General features: G+C 35.3%; 2 protein-coding genes across 5 annotated transcripts; both read left to right on the forward strand.

Moving 5' to 3' along the window:
- The first annotated feature begins 6,961 nt into the window (after window positions 1-6,961).
- On the forward strand, window positions 6,962-11,099 carry LOC113283316 (chromatin assembly factor 1 subunit FAS2-like). 4 transcript variants are annotated; one of them, XM_026532534.1, is made up of 12 exons: window positions 6,962-7,310; window positions 7,398-7,509; window positions 7,809-7,835; window positions 7,986-8,058; window positions 8,148-8,251; window positions 8,336-8,550; window positions 8,655-8,757; window positions 9,100-9,172; window positions 9,262-9,350; window positions 9,446-9,587; window positions 9,751-9,851; window positions 10,503-11,099. In XM_026532534.1, the coding sequence occupies exons 1-12, from the start codon at window positions 7,197-7,199 to the stop codon at window positions 10,736-10,738; spliced, it is 1,389 nt and encodes a 462-aa protein (XP_026388319.1). In that variant the 5' UTR covers window positions 6,962-7,196; the 3' UTR covers window positions 10,739-11,099. The 4 variants fall into 4 exon arrangements, with proteins under 4 accessions (XP_026388319.1, XP_026388320.1, XP_026388317.1 ...); XM_026532532.1 differs by having other exon boundaries at window positions 6,964-7,310; window positions 10,500-11,046; XM_026532533.1 differs by having other exon boundaries at window positions 6,964-7,310; window positions 9,449-9,587; window positions 10,500-11,046.
- Window positions 11,100-11,481: 382 nt separating this feature from the next.
- Window positions 11,482-13,884, forward strand: LOC113279914. Its single transcript, XM_026528557.1, has 5 exons — window positions 11,482-11,606; window positions 12,333-12,897; window positions 13,007-13,498; window positions 13,612-13,743; window positions 13,831-13,884. The coding sequence occupies exons 1-5, from the start codon at window positions 11,482-11,484 to the stop codon at window positions 13,882-13,884; spliced, it is 1,368 nt and encodes a 455-aa protein (XP_026384342.1).
- Window positions 13,885-15,715: the final 1,831 nt, after the last annotated feature.

The following is a 15,715-nucleotide window of genomic DNA, read 5'->3' on the forward strand; positions in this document are numbered from 1 at the left end:
TCTGGTTTTACATATACTTTAGGGTTTTGCGAATATCTGAATATGAGTTTCTATTCAGAAGAGTTCAAGATGTCAACATAGTGATTAATTTGAACATGTACAAAAATCTTACCTTTCATTGCTCAAAGATATTCCTTGATACTCAGTGTGAGACCCAAACCGAAATGTTTGAGAAACGTTTTGTTAAGATTTTCGAATTTTATATGTTTTATTTTTCCAGCAAGTGAAACATATCTCTGGAAGATATATTAGTAAAGTATACTTGTATGCTAGCTAATATTGAGTTATCACCCATGAGGAATTTTAGTTTATTAGTTGGATATCAATTGGAATTAGAAAAAACCGAAATTTGGTGTTTATTGCATATCTTTAGATATTTTCAGTTATGAAAATACCACATTGTCCAATATAAATTGGTTTGTAAAATTGAAGTTTGTTATTTTTACAAACTTATCCTGACACAAGCATTTTCTTTTGTAGTTACTATGGTAGCCGACTAATAGTCTTACTTGTAATACTATTTTGGAGATGAAAGTAACCTAATTAGGCGAATCTCTTACGTCCGCCAGTTTAAAGACTTCTGTGGGATCAAGAAGCATATAGATAGTACCACTAGTGGGAAACTAAAATTTGTATTGTTGTTTATTTCCGATTATTGATTCGAATGACTAACGGGGGTTAAATCTTGATTACACCTAGTTTGATTATTCTGGAGATCCTTATCTTCTGACATAAGGTGACTCAAACTAGATCAAGGATTCACGGTAGTTCAAATATGCCTTTAGATTTGTGATATTACTTTGTTCTGTGGGTGATCAATTACAAGAGGAATCAAGTTTGTTTCTGCAAGTGCATTGAAGATTTGAAGACAAGAAGATTTCTTATTGGTTTATGATCTTTGTGATTTAGTTCGTGCAAAAATTTGATCGACAAGGATCGACTTAGCTTTCTTTATCTTTTGAAGACATCTTATTGCTAGTCGTATAAACCGACAATCTATCATCTGGTGGTCTTCTTCAGGATTCAAATATGATAGATTGTAAACCTACATAATCTAGATCTTGAAAGATCTTTTGTTTAACTCAAATAAATCTTTGATTTACTTCTTAAGATTGATAGAGGAGTTATCGAATACAATTTATTCCTTTATTGTTTCGGAATACGTTCCAAAGGAGTTGAGTGCTTGAAGTCTTCATAGCAGGTGAAACAACTTAAGATAGTTGACTCTATCTTAGGAACCACGTGCATTGGCCAGATTGGTTGTAGGTGCAGGGATATTGAGGAAACTAGATAACTAGGAGTAGTGTACTTGGTCTCAACTGTGCGAAGTTGGTAGTGTTCTTTGTGTAGCGGCTTAATTATGAGAGTATTCAAAATTGGACTAGCTTATGAGATTTTTCTGCATTTGCAGTTTTCTCGTTAACAAAATCTTGTTCAAAAAGTTTACAGAACCAAATCCGTGAACCTGATTATGTGTGAGAGTACTTGGACGATCTCAAAAATCAATATATCCAAGAAGCAATCAAGTTGTATCGCGTGTCTTTACTTTTACTTTATGAAATTATAATTATTGTTTTAGTTATAATTAAAAGTAAATACATTGTACGTTAACACTTGGGTTGATTCCTATAGTTATGTTCGATTTTGAACTAATACTATATACCAAGTGTATACTTTTTGATTTGCTATATTCTTGACAATCTCTGTCTATATTAGATCACATAAGGTATCAATTTTATAGTTTGATATCGAAAAGATTATAGTGTACTTAGTACCCCCGCAATTTCAAAACCTATCTTTAAATTAATATTCAAATCGAAACTAGTTTTACATTTCATTGAGTTCCAACATTTAATTAAAATTAAACACAACTGCATTACAAAATACTACCTCCGTTTGAAAAAAAAGGTTGGTTCATGTACAAATTACACATGAAACCAGCCTATTATTTTGAAGCGAATGGAGTACTTAATCAAAATTAAATCCCTGCAAAACTAGCCATTGAAGCTATAATGATCATCGAGCTAGAAATTATTTCGCGTATGCCAAGTGGTGTATTTGACGCTCTGACACTTGCGTTTGTGAGACACTTTAGAGAAGTATAAATTGACGTTCAGTCCCGCATTTATTAGGCTTTGGACGTTTTAATCCTGTCCTCCCAGGCCTGGTACAGGTTAGTCCAAAATTCCTCCCCATAGACAGTTTCATCCAAAATTTTGACGAGTTAATCCAAACTTCTCCCGATCCGGAGAATCATATTTTTATATGTTACCGTAAATACCCTGTTTATGTTTTCGTATGTAAATTAAAAGAGAGAGAGTTTTTACACCTGGAAATTTTGTCGAGAGACAAAGGGGATTTGGGTTTTTGTTCTTTATGATTTCTCATTCCAGGTAAGTTTTTGATCTTTGACTATGTTTGTTTCAGTGATTTTTTCTTTCTTTACTAATTAATTTTAATTTTGGTAGATTTGGTCGGTTCTTAATCTTTCGATTTGATTGTTTTTTTAATATTTAAAATGCAATCTTCAACATATTATGATTCTCATACTCTTTTGATTTAGATTCAGTCCAAATTATTATTATTCTTTGGGAATATAGATGATGTCGAGTGGTTACACTAGTATAGATCACCTGACTGTTTCCAGTGGTGGATCTGTTCCTGTAAATCCCTTTCTCTCTAATTTTCATAGACACATAGTTTCTTGCTTTTGTTTTTACATTTTGTAGGCAGTTACAGATCCGGCGTATTCAACTGTCAAATTTGCAAATCTGGATTTACTTTATTGATTTTTGAATTTAATTGTGATTTTATGAAATTGAGTAATTTTGTTTTTTTGTTTTTTGTAGAATCGAATCTTTAGACATTTTCGCCATCTGAAACAAGGGAAAATTTCTGGTGGTTACCATCCTCCTCGTAATGTTGATGGTGCTATTTTTTTTTCCTGCCATGTTGAATTTGGCACTAGTTTTTAGTCGTTGAAATAGATTTTTTATTTTATTTTTCTGGTTTATATTTCTGTTGATATTTCTAACATGATTTTAACCAATGTAGATTCATTTTCGAAACAAAACCAGCTTCTGGTAGTAGTACTCCTGAAGAACAACAACTAAGTGGTTGGCTACGAACACTCACAGTTAATGCATACAAGCCATAATTTTATATGGACACGTCGGATGTGAGTTTCTTACTTCTATCTTATCTGACTTCCACATTAGATTTACGAATTCTATCATAGTAGTGTATAGTATTGTAAGGATAACTCTATAACTAGGATCCCATTGCATAGAAAAGAAATGTAGCGGTTGTAAATGCTCAGGAATCATAGAACTTCCTTTAAAACTCTATATCATTTTTATGTCCTCTAAAGACAATGAAAATTAGACACCTTTGCTGACCATGTTAGCTAGTTTGGATATTGTTGTCCCAATTGTCACATGAGTTAGGAAGACTCCTTTGTGCTAATTATGGAGACTTAGACAATGAAATGGTAGGCTTTGACTTAAGTCTCTTCCAATCAATTGATTGGATCTGTTGTCCCACATTAGATGATGGGCGAGCACTAAATGTAGGTGCAATTGCACGTTAACGTTTAATTGACTAATGTGGTCTATGCAGTACCACTCTTTTATTCTTAAGTAAAATAGTAATTGAGCTTATGTGTAGCTTATCCTAATAGGACCATGGTTTTAAACTTGGACATTTGAATGAATTGTTATTATGAACAATGGTAATATACAACTGCAAGTTCACCAAAAGAAAACTATTAACCCTTTTTTATAATAGTATAACCTTTTAGAATCTATAACCATTTTTTATAAGCTTCCTTTAGAATTCCATTTTATTTATCTCACTAGCTGGACCTTGTCCACATCTTCAAAGCAAAATGATTGAATATTGCTTTTACCATAAATGATCTGAACTTAGAAACCTAATTTACATTCAAAATTGTTTTTAAAAGTGGTTACCCTTGGATACTATGTGAAAATTTAGACACTTGCCTTACTAGTTAGGGCACCTTTTGTTATTGGATTCTTAATATGCACATAAATATACACATGTTAATTCTTAATATGTACATAATACACATACTGACTTTTGAGGTGCACATAGTTGTACACCTGTTGATCATTAATGTGTACATATTTGTACACCTGTTGATATATTGATTCTTGTTGTGCACATTATTGGACACTTATCGTTTTTTAATGGGTACATAGTTATACACCTATTGGTTCTTAATGTGTACATAATTGTGTACATGTTGATTTCATAGACGATGGGGTCCGGGTTTATGCGGGGACGAGTTAGTAAGTAGTCTCATGGCTTTCATTTTGAAACTGGTACCAGTGGGTGGATTATTTTTTTTTTGTCATTTAGTTGTACACTTGTTGGTTGCTGATGTGTACATAGTTGTACACATGTTGATCATTAATGTGCACATAGTTGTACACATATTGATTGTTAGCATTATCTCTTTCATTTTGATTTATTTCTAACAAATCAAAAGAATTGATCATTTCCTTTACCATGAGGTTACGATCTAGATGGTTAGTGTACTATATTTCAGAGAGAACTGCGTGCTAACCTTTTCTTCCTTGCAAGTGTTCGTAGTAGATCCAAAGCAACATATTTCTGGCTTAGATTATGATCCTTCCAACATGCTCCTAAGTTTGGAGGTAATTCAATTTGTTTATAGGTCCTAAAATACATGGTGTGTAGCACTTTATTTTCTCTGCATGGAGTGTATGCATACTAATGGTTTGGTTGCTTATAGAAAAATGATTAAGTATATATGAAAACCAATAACCCCACAACAAAAGAAGTAGCTGGATGAAAGGTACATTGTTGTACACCATTGTGTTCTCTCATGATTTTATGGCCTTGGATTTGGTTGATTTTTATAGGTGTGTACATAGTTTGTACACCATTGTACAATCTCAATAATATATATGACTTGTTTTGTAGGTATGATTGTTGGATTTGTTATATTTTTTTCATCCATTGTACGCTACCTCAATAATATATGCATGTTTTGGGTGTAAATGATGGATTTTTATAAGTGTGTACTTAGTTGTACATCATTGTGCTCTTTCACTATTTTTTCGATTTTTTTGGGTATGTATGTTGGATTTATTTGGTTTTTGTAGGCGTATACATAGTTGTACACCATTGTACAATCTCAATCATATATATGACTTGTTTTGTAGGTATGGATGTTGGATTTTTTTTTTTTTTTATAGGTGTGTACATAGTTGTACACCACTGTGCTATGTCAATAATATATGCATGATTTGTAGGTATAGATGATGGATTTTTGTAAGCATGTACACCATTATGCTCTCTCATGATTTTATGGCATTTTTTGTGGGTATGTATGTTGAATTTGTTGGATTTTTATAGGTGTGTACACCATTGTACAATCTCAATAATATATATGACCTGTTTTGTGGGTATGATGTTGGATTAGTTGAAGTTTTTATGTGTGTACATAGTTGTATATCATTGTGCTATCTGAATAATATATGGTCTGTTTTGTGGGTATGGATGTTAGATTTTTGTAGGTGTGTACATAATTGTACATCATTGTGCTCTCTCAAAAATATTAAAAATCTAATTCTTGGTGAAACCCTAAGTTGTTGTTTTTCGGCATCATGCGATGATTTTAATAGGATGCTTGTTATGTGTTTAGGTATTTTTCGGGGGAGCTTAAGAAAGTGGAGAAGAACAATGGACAGGTATTGGATATTAATGAGGTATCTTTCAAAAATAGTCCTACATGAGCAAAATACTCATTGTTTGCTCGTGCTTCACTATTTTATCTTGCTTCAATCCCAATTTATTTACATAATAGTTATACTTATGAACTGAAAAGAAATGTACCATCTCTCTGCCATTGTGTGTCGTCATATAGTGAGCTCACAGATTTATGCAGTTTTGAAGCAAGATTGCACTAATATTACTGCTGCTCTTTTTTCTAATATTTCACAGTGGGACGATATAAACATCAAGGAGAGTTTGTGTAAGTGATATATCATACCCTGATGCACCTTTGGCATCAATCTTTTTTTTCCTTCATTTTATGCATCTAATTTGGGGACTCACAAGCTCAAAATGGTAGAGCGCCCAGCTATCACAAGGTTTGTGGAGGTTGATGGTTCAAATCCATTTGAGTTTTCATGTTATGTTTATACAATAGGTAGTTGTATACATACTAGTGCACCTATGTAAATCCAATAAAATAGATTAATTTGTAGGCGAATATGGTTGTTTGTTCCATGCTTTGTATGGTTGTACATATATGTGCATCAGTGTATTTTCCATGAAATATAGGTCCATGTGTGGGTATGAATGGTCGATTTTATATATGAATATTTTTTAGGGGTGCAGATGTTGGTGCATCTCCAATGAAAAAATAGGTTTGTGTGTGGTTATGAATAAACGGTTTCATGCATGTTTTGCAGAGGTGTACATATTGGTGTATCAATGTAATTTCCATGAAAAAATAGGTCTGAGAGTGGATATGAATGACCACTTCATGCATGTTTAATAGGTCTGTACAAAGTGGTGCACATGTAAAAAACTGACTGCATAAACTTTTGAAAATTTCGTGCAGGTGCACTTTTTTGTACACATCAAATAATGAAGTGAATTTTTTTTTTTAAAAGTGAAAATTATATAGTCATATGGGTACTCTTTTTTTAGCTATCGGAAAGAGCTTTTCGAATATATAAAATTTGTGAATTTTGGACGAGCGTCTCGAAAGATAAATCGTTTTTAAATTATTTATAATTGGTGACGTCATCATAAGTCACTATAGACTAAACTTAAAATATTTGGACTAAATTGTAATATGAAGGGTTATTAGTGTAATTTTCATATTTCAAATAAATAAATGACTAATTTGTACCTAGTTGAATGGGTGTGGATTAGATAGTATATTTGGATGAGATTCTCGGCTAAAGCGTATTTTTTCCTTTGGAGAATGATTTTTGCCTTGGCAATGTTCTGAAAAACAGTCAGTCGTGGGTTTATGAGAAAGAGAGATATAATTTGGGAATGACCTAGGCTATTTCCCGCCTACAAAGCAATTGGCGCCAAAAGAAAACCCCAATCCTTCATCTACTCATTATTATTTGGCAATACAAAATTTGTTCTGAAATTCTAATTTTCTGCTCACAACCCTAACTCGAAGAATGAGGGGTGGAACTGTTCAGATCAATTGGCATGATACCAAACCCGTTCTAACCCTAGATTTTCATCCTAAATCTGGACTCCTCGCCACTGGTGGTGCCGATTTCGATATCAAGGTAATTTCTCATTTCCTTCCTTTATTTCTCTACTGTCTTGATTGGATTAGATCTGAGTTTGACAATTCTCAATCTGCTTTTTTCTAGCTGTGGCAAATAAATCCATCGGAAGGGGAAAATAAAGGTCCAACTGCTTCTTATCAAAGTAGCCTTACTTACCATGGCTCCGCTGTCAACGTGTTACGCTTTTCTCCATCTGGTAAGAAGCTATTGTATACCTCATAACAGTTGCTTGAATTTAAAATGATGTTTTCAATTTTTGTTTTTCTTAGGAGATTACTAGGAATATATGAAATGGGAATGTGTGCTTATAATTTTAGCGGCTAGATTGAAATTTTGTACCAATTGTTTCTTTGCTTTTGCGAGTTGCTATGTTTATGGTAAGCTTGCAATGCTTACATAAGTGATTACTCACTTTCATAGAACCAATGTGTTTGGGAGTTAGTTTTTGATTCCATCATTTTGTTCTAAAAATAATATATTTCTTAAATTATGCAGGAGGATTACTCGCTTCTGGTGCGGATGGTATGAATTTCAACGTAAAATGATCCTTTGGTTGGCGTAGATGATTGTTTACCCTTAACCCCCCTTTCTTTTTGCTTGCCCAATATAGACAATCTAATCTAATGTTATTTAGTTGGACCCTTACGTGCTGATTGGTTTCTCAAATTTTAGGAGGTGAGCTTATCATATGGAAGCTACACCCAACTGATGTTGGCCAAACGTGGAAAGTGCTAAAATCTTTATCGTACGATTCTATATGGACCTTTACATAAACAGTGAAACATTGTTTCTATTCACATTAGTTGTGTATTCCGCTAAAGTTTTGCTGGTTAGGTTTCACCGCAAGGATGTCTTGGACATGGAGTGGTCTACTGATGATGCACATCTTATTACTGGATCTGTCGACAATTCCTGCATCATATGGGATGTCTGTAAAGGTAATAGTTAGATCATGGCTGAAACATCTGTCAGTTATCAACTCTGGCAATCATTAATAACTTTGTTTGCTTTCTATATCGAAGGTTCTGTTCATCAGATTTTGGATGGTCATTTGCATTATGTTCAAGGAGTTTCATGGGATCCCTTGGGTCACTATGTTGCTTCCCTCAGTTCGGATAGAACTTGCCGTATCTATGGAAATAAGCCTCTAACTACATCAAAAGGTCTCAAGACATCAAATTATGCAGCTCAGCATGTTATTACAAAGGCTGAACAACAACTTCCAGCTGATTCTAAGGTTATGAACTTTAGATTATCTCTATCAAGTTTCGTGATGCAAATTATGGGTGGATCTCTTACATGTTATGGAGGTTTTGTTTTTATTCACTTTTTTTCTTCCAGATTTTGTCAACTAAAACCCATCTCTTTCATGACGAGACATTGCCATCCTTCTTTCGGAGATTAGCTTGGTCTCCTGATGGATCTTTTTTGGTGGTGCCTGCAGGTTTGGACCTTAGTGAAATATTCCACTCGATGTAATTAAATATAATAATTTATCTTAGCGTATTTCTATATCTATCTGCCTACAATTGCATAACAGGTTTCTGCATGTTTTAGTTCTACTTATTTAGATATGTGTATGTAACCTGCATTTTGCGTTGTTGGTGCTAACTGCCATCGGTTTCTAGTTTTATAACCTGCAACTATTAGTGGTTATCTCATCTCTAATTTTTTTTTTTTGTCGATTTCATGTTCTTTACTGCAACCTGCACAACGTTTGTCGGCATTAATGGTTACAATTTCATTGTCTTTACCCCTGTAACATTTCTTCATTTTTGTAAATCAGGGTCTTACAAATTCTCTTCTACATCTGACTCAGTAAATACTGCATACATATTTTCAAGAAAAGATCTTTCGAGGTAAGAAATTTACCCATTTGTGGTGGGGGATTTTCATTTTGTTCCATGCTTTAATATTTCTTGTTCTCAATGTTGCTTCTCTTTTCCAGGCCTGCTTTACAGCTCCCTGCATCAGGAAAACCCGTTATTGCAGTACGCTTTTGCCCCATTGTTTTTAGCCTAAGGGCACACAAATCAGGTAGTTTAACTGCTTGTCTATGATTTTCTTTGTGCTGATACTATTGGTTACCTCCTTAAATTTATAGTAACTGTTGGGAGTTTTTGATAATGAAGCAGGCGAATTTTTTAAGCTCCCATATCGATATGTTTTTGCCGTGGCCACGTTGAACTCTTTATACATCTACGACACAGAGAGTGTTCCTCCTATTGCAATTTTTGCTGGCCTTCATTATGCAGCCATAACAGACATTTCATGGTATAGTGACCCTGAATTTGTTAATTTGTTTCTTTCTTTCCTTCTTTCCTTCTTTTCTTTTCCTTTCTCCTCATGCCTTTCGATTTTTTTAACATTCCTTTACTTGTTTTTTTATGGTAATCCTCTTGATTTCATTTTATTCTCTCTTTTTTTGGTTTGGAAGGTCACCTGATGCCAAATATCTAGCATTGTCCTCTCAAGATGGTTATTGCACTCTTGTAGAATTTGATCGGGATGATCTTGGTTCACCTTTCACCATTTCAGGTTTGGTTGTTTTCCTCATTTTATTTGTAAGTTGTACAAAAACTCAATATTGATGTCAAATGCTTTTGTGCACATGATTTTGTCAACTACTCCCTAGGGGATGATACTTTGTGAGGATGTTCCCCGCACCTTGTAGAGGATTCTTGAAACAAAACCTGCCCATTGTAGAACTTTTAGTCAACCCCGCCCGCTCCTCTTTATTGGAGTACTGTATTTACTTTGTCTAGTAATCCACTTTTTCAAACAACTACATGCCTAGTGTTTGTTATGAAACAAATGAGTATTCAAAGTTTTATTCGCTCCCTTCACTCTGATCCATATTTGGTGTGATTCGTCAGGCTTTAGTGATTGCAACAACTGAGAATCCGAAAGTTATTAACATGGTTCTGAGGATTTTGCTTCTTCGAAATCAAGTTGTTATCTCGTGCTTCCTCCATAACTGACTGCCATATAAATTAATATTGAAATTATCCTTATATTAGTTTCACTCTCAGCATGTGTGAAAACATTTCTTCGATCTGTTTCTTTATGTAAATGAAAACAGAAATTTTGACTTTTAAAAAGTCACATGTCGAGATTAGATATCCAAGTCTCTTTTTTCTCAATTTCCTTAAAGTCTAAACAAAGCGTGTTTCACTGCTTTTCTAGAAGCTGAGAAGGCCAAGGACGAAATCAAGAATCCAGTTGATCAGGTCCCCACTGAAGTGATCAATACAACTAGTACTGATGTTGAAGCAGAGTCCAAAGCTGAAGCAGAGTCCAAAGCTGACAGAAATAAAAAAGAAACAGAAGCAAGTGAAGGGAAAGCATCGCCCAACCCTGTTAGTGTTCCAGTTTCAAATAAACCTGCCAAGAGGCGGATAACTCCCATGGCTATTGATCCATGAACTAAGGGTAACAACAGAGCCGGTCCAGAGCTGGTGCAGAGTGTGCGACGCACAAGGCCCGACTCAGGGGAAAGCCACGTTCTTACTTATTATTAGGGCCTTTTCTCCAAGCCCAAATGCTTTTTACTCTATCTATTTAGGGTTTTCTTTTTACGTGTTGGAAAAATATAAATTTACTATGAGGCTTTTTGGGGAATCCTGTTTTAGGGCATACCTACTGGGGCATACTTAACAAGGACAAAAATGGATTGCAGATAGTAAATTCAAAATTAGTATTAGTGTTAATAATAATGATTAGTTGTTAATAATCTTAATTAGTAATTAATATTAATAATTAGTGATTAAGATAATTTAAGTTATAAAAGTTTGTGTTGATGATAAATTTTGTATCTTGTAATAGGGGCGGCATGGTTTATTAGAGGGGCGGCAGTGTGATAGCAATGTCCCTCTAGTTGGTTAGGGGATGTCCAAAAGGAGATGTATATTGACCAGATTACCCTTTTTTTTCTTTAAATGGACTAATTTGTTCCTCCTTTTTAAATTGAAAAGACAAAATTGTCCTCCATCATATTTAAACATGATTATGAATGAGTAGAGAGCGGTTTTTTTTTCTTTCATCTTCTCTACTCCTCCATTGTAACCGTAAGCACCACCTCCACCATTAAACTTGATCGATTTTTTTTTTTTCCGATTAATCGGCGATTCCCAACAATACTATCGTTGATTGAAGTATATAATAGAGAATGACGACGAAGAAGAAGAATGACGAAGATTCAACGGCTTCAAATCAACAAAATCCTTCAACCGGTGAAGAACCCGAATTCCAAACTCCTCAAGTTGAGAAATCAGGATTAATGACTTATATGAGGTACGTAATCAAAAACCCAGTTATTATTTTGTGTATTCTATTCAATGTAAGTGTATTCTATATCAAAAATTAGGGTTTTAGGTTCAAAATTAGAATTTGAATTCTAGAAATGAGGTTTCTACGGTTGGTATTGTTTCAATTACCAACCGTATCTGAACTGTTTGATGCATATACGGTTCGTAACAATTGAAATCATCAAAAATAACGAACCGTATGTTCTAGGGTTTGAGTTTTTTGTGCAGATACGGTTGGTACGGGACACCCTATTACGAACCGTATTCCTTCCTTCATGTTAATTTTTTTCTAGTCGGTTCGTAACTGTGAGTTCGTAACCAACCGTATGTGTTACACGGTACGTAATGTTTGTTGATTATCAACCGTACTTTTGAGTTGTATGACGTATAGAATTTCATTCTACGGTACAAGAAATTATGAACTGTAGAATAGTTACGGCACGTAAGTATCATTAGTCTCCAACCGTATGTCGTCCTGATGCTCAAACCAATTTCAAAGTTGTTATACGGTTGGAGATGAAACCAAAGTTACCAACTGTTTCTTTTACACGGTTTGTAACTTAGATCAATTATGAACCGTATCTTTTATACGATTGTTCTGGACATCTCATTACCAACCGTATGTTTTATGTTTCAATATATTTTGAGTTTCTTTGTTTGTATCTTGTTTGTTCAACCTTTAATAAATCATACAAATGTATTGCTTGTGTAGGAATCCTGATAGGGTTAAGAATAAGAGAGGGAATAACTTAACTCCGATCGATCATACACCCACTCCTCGCGGTGACAAGCATTTAGGAGTAGATCATAGAGGTGACCATGTGAAGAAGAAGAATCAGTTTGAGATTAGGTTAAGAGAACCATCTGTAAGTAACTCTAGGGTTGAATTAGAAGGAGGTGAGCATAATGATCAACAAATTGAAGAAGAGGAAGTAATTCCTCATGAATCCAGTGAAGAGGAGGAAGAAGAAGTAAATAATGAAAAGGAGGGAGAGGAAGAAAGTGATGAAGATGAGGAAGAGGAAGCAAATGATGAAGATGGAGTACAAAACAAGGGGAAAGAAATTGTCGTAGCTACAACTCTACCTCGAGCCAAACCAGTTAAAGAAAAGAAGCCGAGAAAGGAACCCGCACCAAATGGGTTGCATATTCCTACAGGAAAAGATCTGATGTTGCCACAGAAGAAGAATAGATGTCCCTGGGGCGAGGCACCATATAAGTCCTCAATCTTATTTGGTTATACCAATTCCTGGGCCGCAAAAGTCTGTGCGACTAGGGTATGCTTCTCTTAACACATTGTTATAATTTATTTCGATTTTTTTATGTTTGTATTTATGTATATTTCATTAATCTTAGTTTAACAAAATATGTTTGTATTTTTTTAAGGATCATGCAAGGGCGAAAAAATTGCTCAAGCGTCAAAGGGATGGTTATTGGCCAATAGGTGAAGAATGTGGTGATGTTCGTACTCTAGTGGAAGCTTCAGGATTAGGGCCTGGAATTGAGCATAACCAATCGGAGTATGATAGTGTTATAGTCTCTGCCTTCAAGGAACGATTTTGGCCAGAAACCGATACGTTTCATCTCCCATTTGGTGAGATGACAATAATACCGGACGACGTGAAGCAAATTCTTAACTTGGAAGTTGAAGGAAAATGTTTGTATGAAGATTTAGATAACAACATGTCTTGGAATGATCTTTATAGCCTTGTTGAAGAAACACTTGGGTGGGGTAGAGACGAGACCGATATGGAGTTTATGTTTGCTGGTGGTTATGACCCCTCGGAACCAAACAAGGTTAACAAGGTAAAGAAGCTGTTGTTGAATAATTTGAGGAAGAAGTTTGTAGACACCCTCAAAAAGCAAGATAAAGGTGAGGTGATAGATGAAACAAGAGCTAGGCGTACCGCCACAGCGTATTTGTTGTATTCTATTGGGACCGTATTCATGCCCGATAACTCGGGAAATAGGGTGATGTTCATTACCTACAGTTGTTGAAGGATTTGAACAAGACCAGAGACTATTCGTGGGGCACCGCCACGCTTGCATATATACTTCAAAGTCTAATAAAGGCCTCGAGGGTTGGAGCTACTGAAATTGCTTGGAATGTTGCGCTTCTAATGGTAAGTTCGGTTACATTTTATGATTGCTTGTTATATTTGTCTTCTGTAGTCATGTATCAATTGGTTAAATTGTTTATATTTTTCTAGGCATGGGTGTATGAACAATTTCCGAGCCTGAGACCTCCTACTGAATGGGGATAAAATGATCATGGACCTATACGAAAGAAGTTTATGCTCACTGGTAGACAATTGAGGAACAAAGAGGCGAAGCTCATTCAAAGGAGGGAGGAAATAGACGCTTTCACCGTTGAAGATGTTATCTTTGACCCCTATTTGAGGATTCAAAATGGAGTTGATGTTCGTCAATTCACACCGACCGCAGGCTACAATGGACCATTGTATCATGCCACCGGTTATGTTATGACCAATCCTCGTCGAACTCTACGTAAAATTGCTCATATTCAAGGAATTTTCGTTAAGGAAAACTTCAAATTATGCCAGGAGGGATCCGAGACAAAAGGCCCCACTATTGTACTCAACTACCGCCCAACTCCGACGGTTGATGTTTGGAACAACCGCCATAAAGAAGAATACCAACTCGCACTTGGAGAGGCAACGACTTGTAACAACAAGAAGGAAGCCGTTGATGATTACACAGATTGGTATTATCATTTTGGTCATCCAAATGTGATTAATAATGATCCGGAGTCCCATCCACTTATTCAAAAGGCAATAGAAAAAAGGTTGGCTGCCGAGGAGAGCAAAGAGACAAAGGGACTATGTGGTATGACTTGGAAGAAACTAAATTTCATGTCAGTACATAAATTTGTTATCCTCATGACTTGGAATTTAGTTCTAATTTATATTATGTGCTATGGAATAATCTCTTAAGACTCTTTTTTATGTGTGAATAGAAAGAGCGAGGACAAAAGTTGGCTAATAGATTGACTTCATGCATCCGTGCTGGAGGTGCGATTGAACCTCCTCAACAAAGGACCTTACAAGAGCAAATGAGGTACATGCATGATCCAACCCAAAAGTAATTGTACGAGGGGTTGCTCACGGAAGAAAGAGGCTTAAAGAGGAGCAGAAAGTCCACTGGAAGTGCGAGTACTAGCCATAATCAGCCGTCATCTAGAAACGAAGAGACGCAATTGGAAGAGGATTTGCATGATGTGGGTACTAGCCAAAGAGGTGGTCGTAGGGGCGGTGGTCGTAGTGGTGGTGGTCGTAGTGGTGGTCCTCGCACTCGTGGTGGTGGTACCACCTACAAAAGAGGTCGTGGTCGCAATGCTTAATTATGGTTGTGTGACATTTGATAGCAAGACAAATTTTTATTTCTTAGCTTTGTGTGGTTTGTTTTTGTAAGTTTTTAGCTTATGGATATTATCACAAACATGTTATGAATTGTGTGGTTATGGATTTTAGCTTATGAATTACTTATGAACTGTGTGCTTAGTTACTACTTGATTTTCAAAGAAAATGTCAAGTTTCAGGGTAATATACGGTTGGTAATGAGTTACCATTACAAACCGTACAATACCTACGGTGTGTATTTTGTTTGAATTACAAACCGTAGGTTACCTACGGTGTGTAATGGAAACTCATTACCAACCGTATATTACCCTGAAACTTTTGAAATATGGTGAAGTTGGACATATGAAAATTACGGTTGCTAATTCTTTTAGCTTACAAACCGTAAGGTACCTACGGTTTGTAATTTTTTTACTTTATCAACCGTATAACATCCTGGAACTTTTGAGTTTTTGAGAGGACACACATACGGTTGGTAAAGAATAAAAATCATCAACCGTAACTCTGGTATAAATTTTTTTGCAGAGTTACGGTTGGTAATTGTAACTGAACAGTGACCTGTAGACCTGTAATTGGTTTTTGATCAGAGTTACGTTGTGTAACTTTTGATAAACTTACCAACCATAAGTTATATATGGTTTGTAATAGTATTTTAGTTACCAACCGTAACTCTATATTTCCTGGATATTCTCTACCTTATCTACTGATTTGTCTTTGT

Source organism: Papaver somniferum, chromosome 5, assembly GCF_003573695.1.
Source record: "Papaver somniferum cultivar HN1 chromosome 5, ASM357369v1, whole genome shotgun sequence".
NCBI lineage: Eukaryota > Viridiplantae > Streptophyta > Magnoliopsida > Ranunculales > Papaveraceae > Papaver > Papaver somniferum.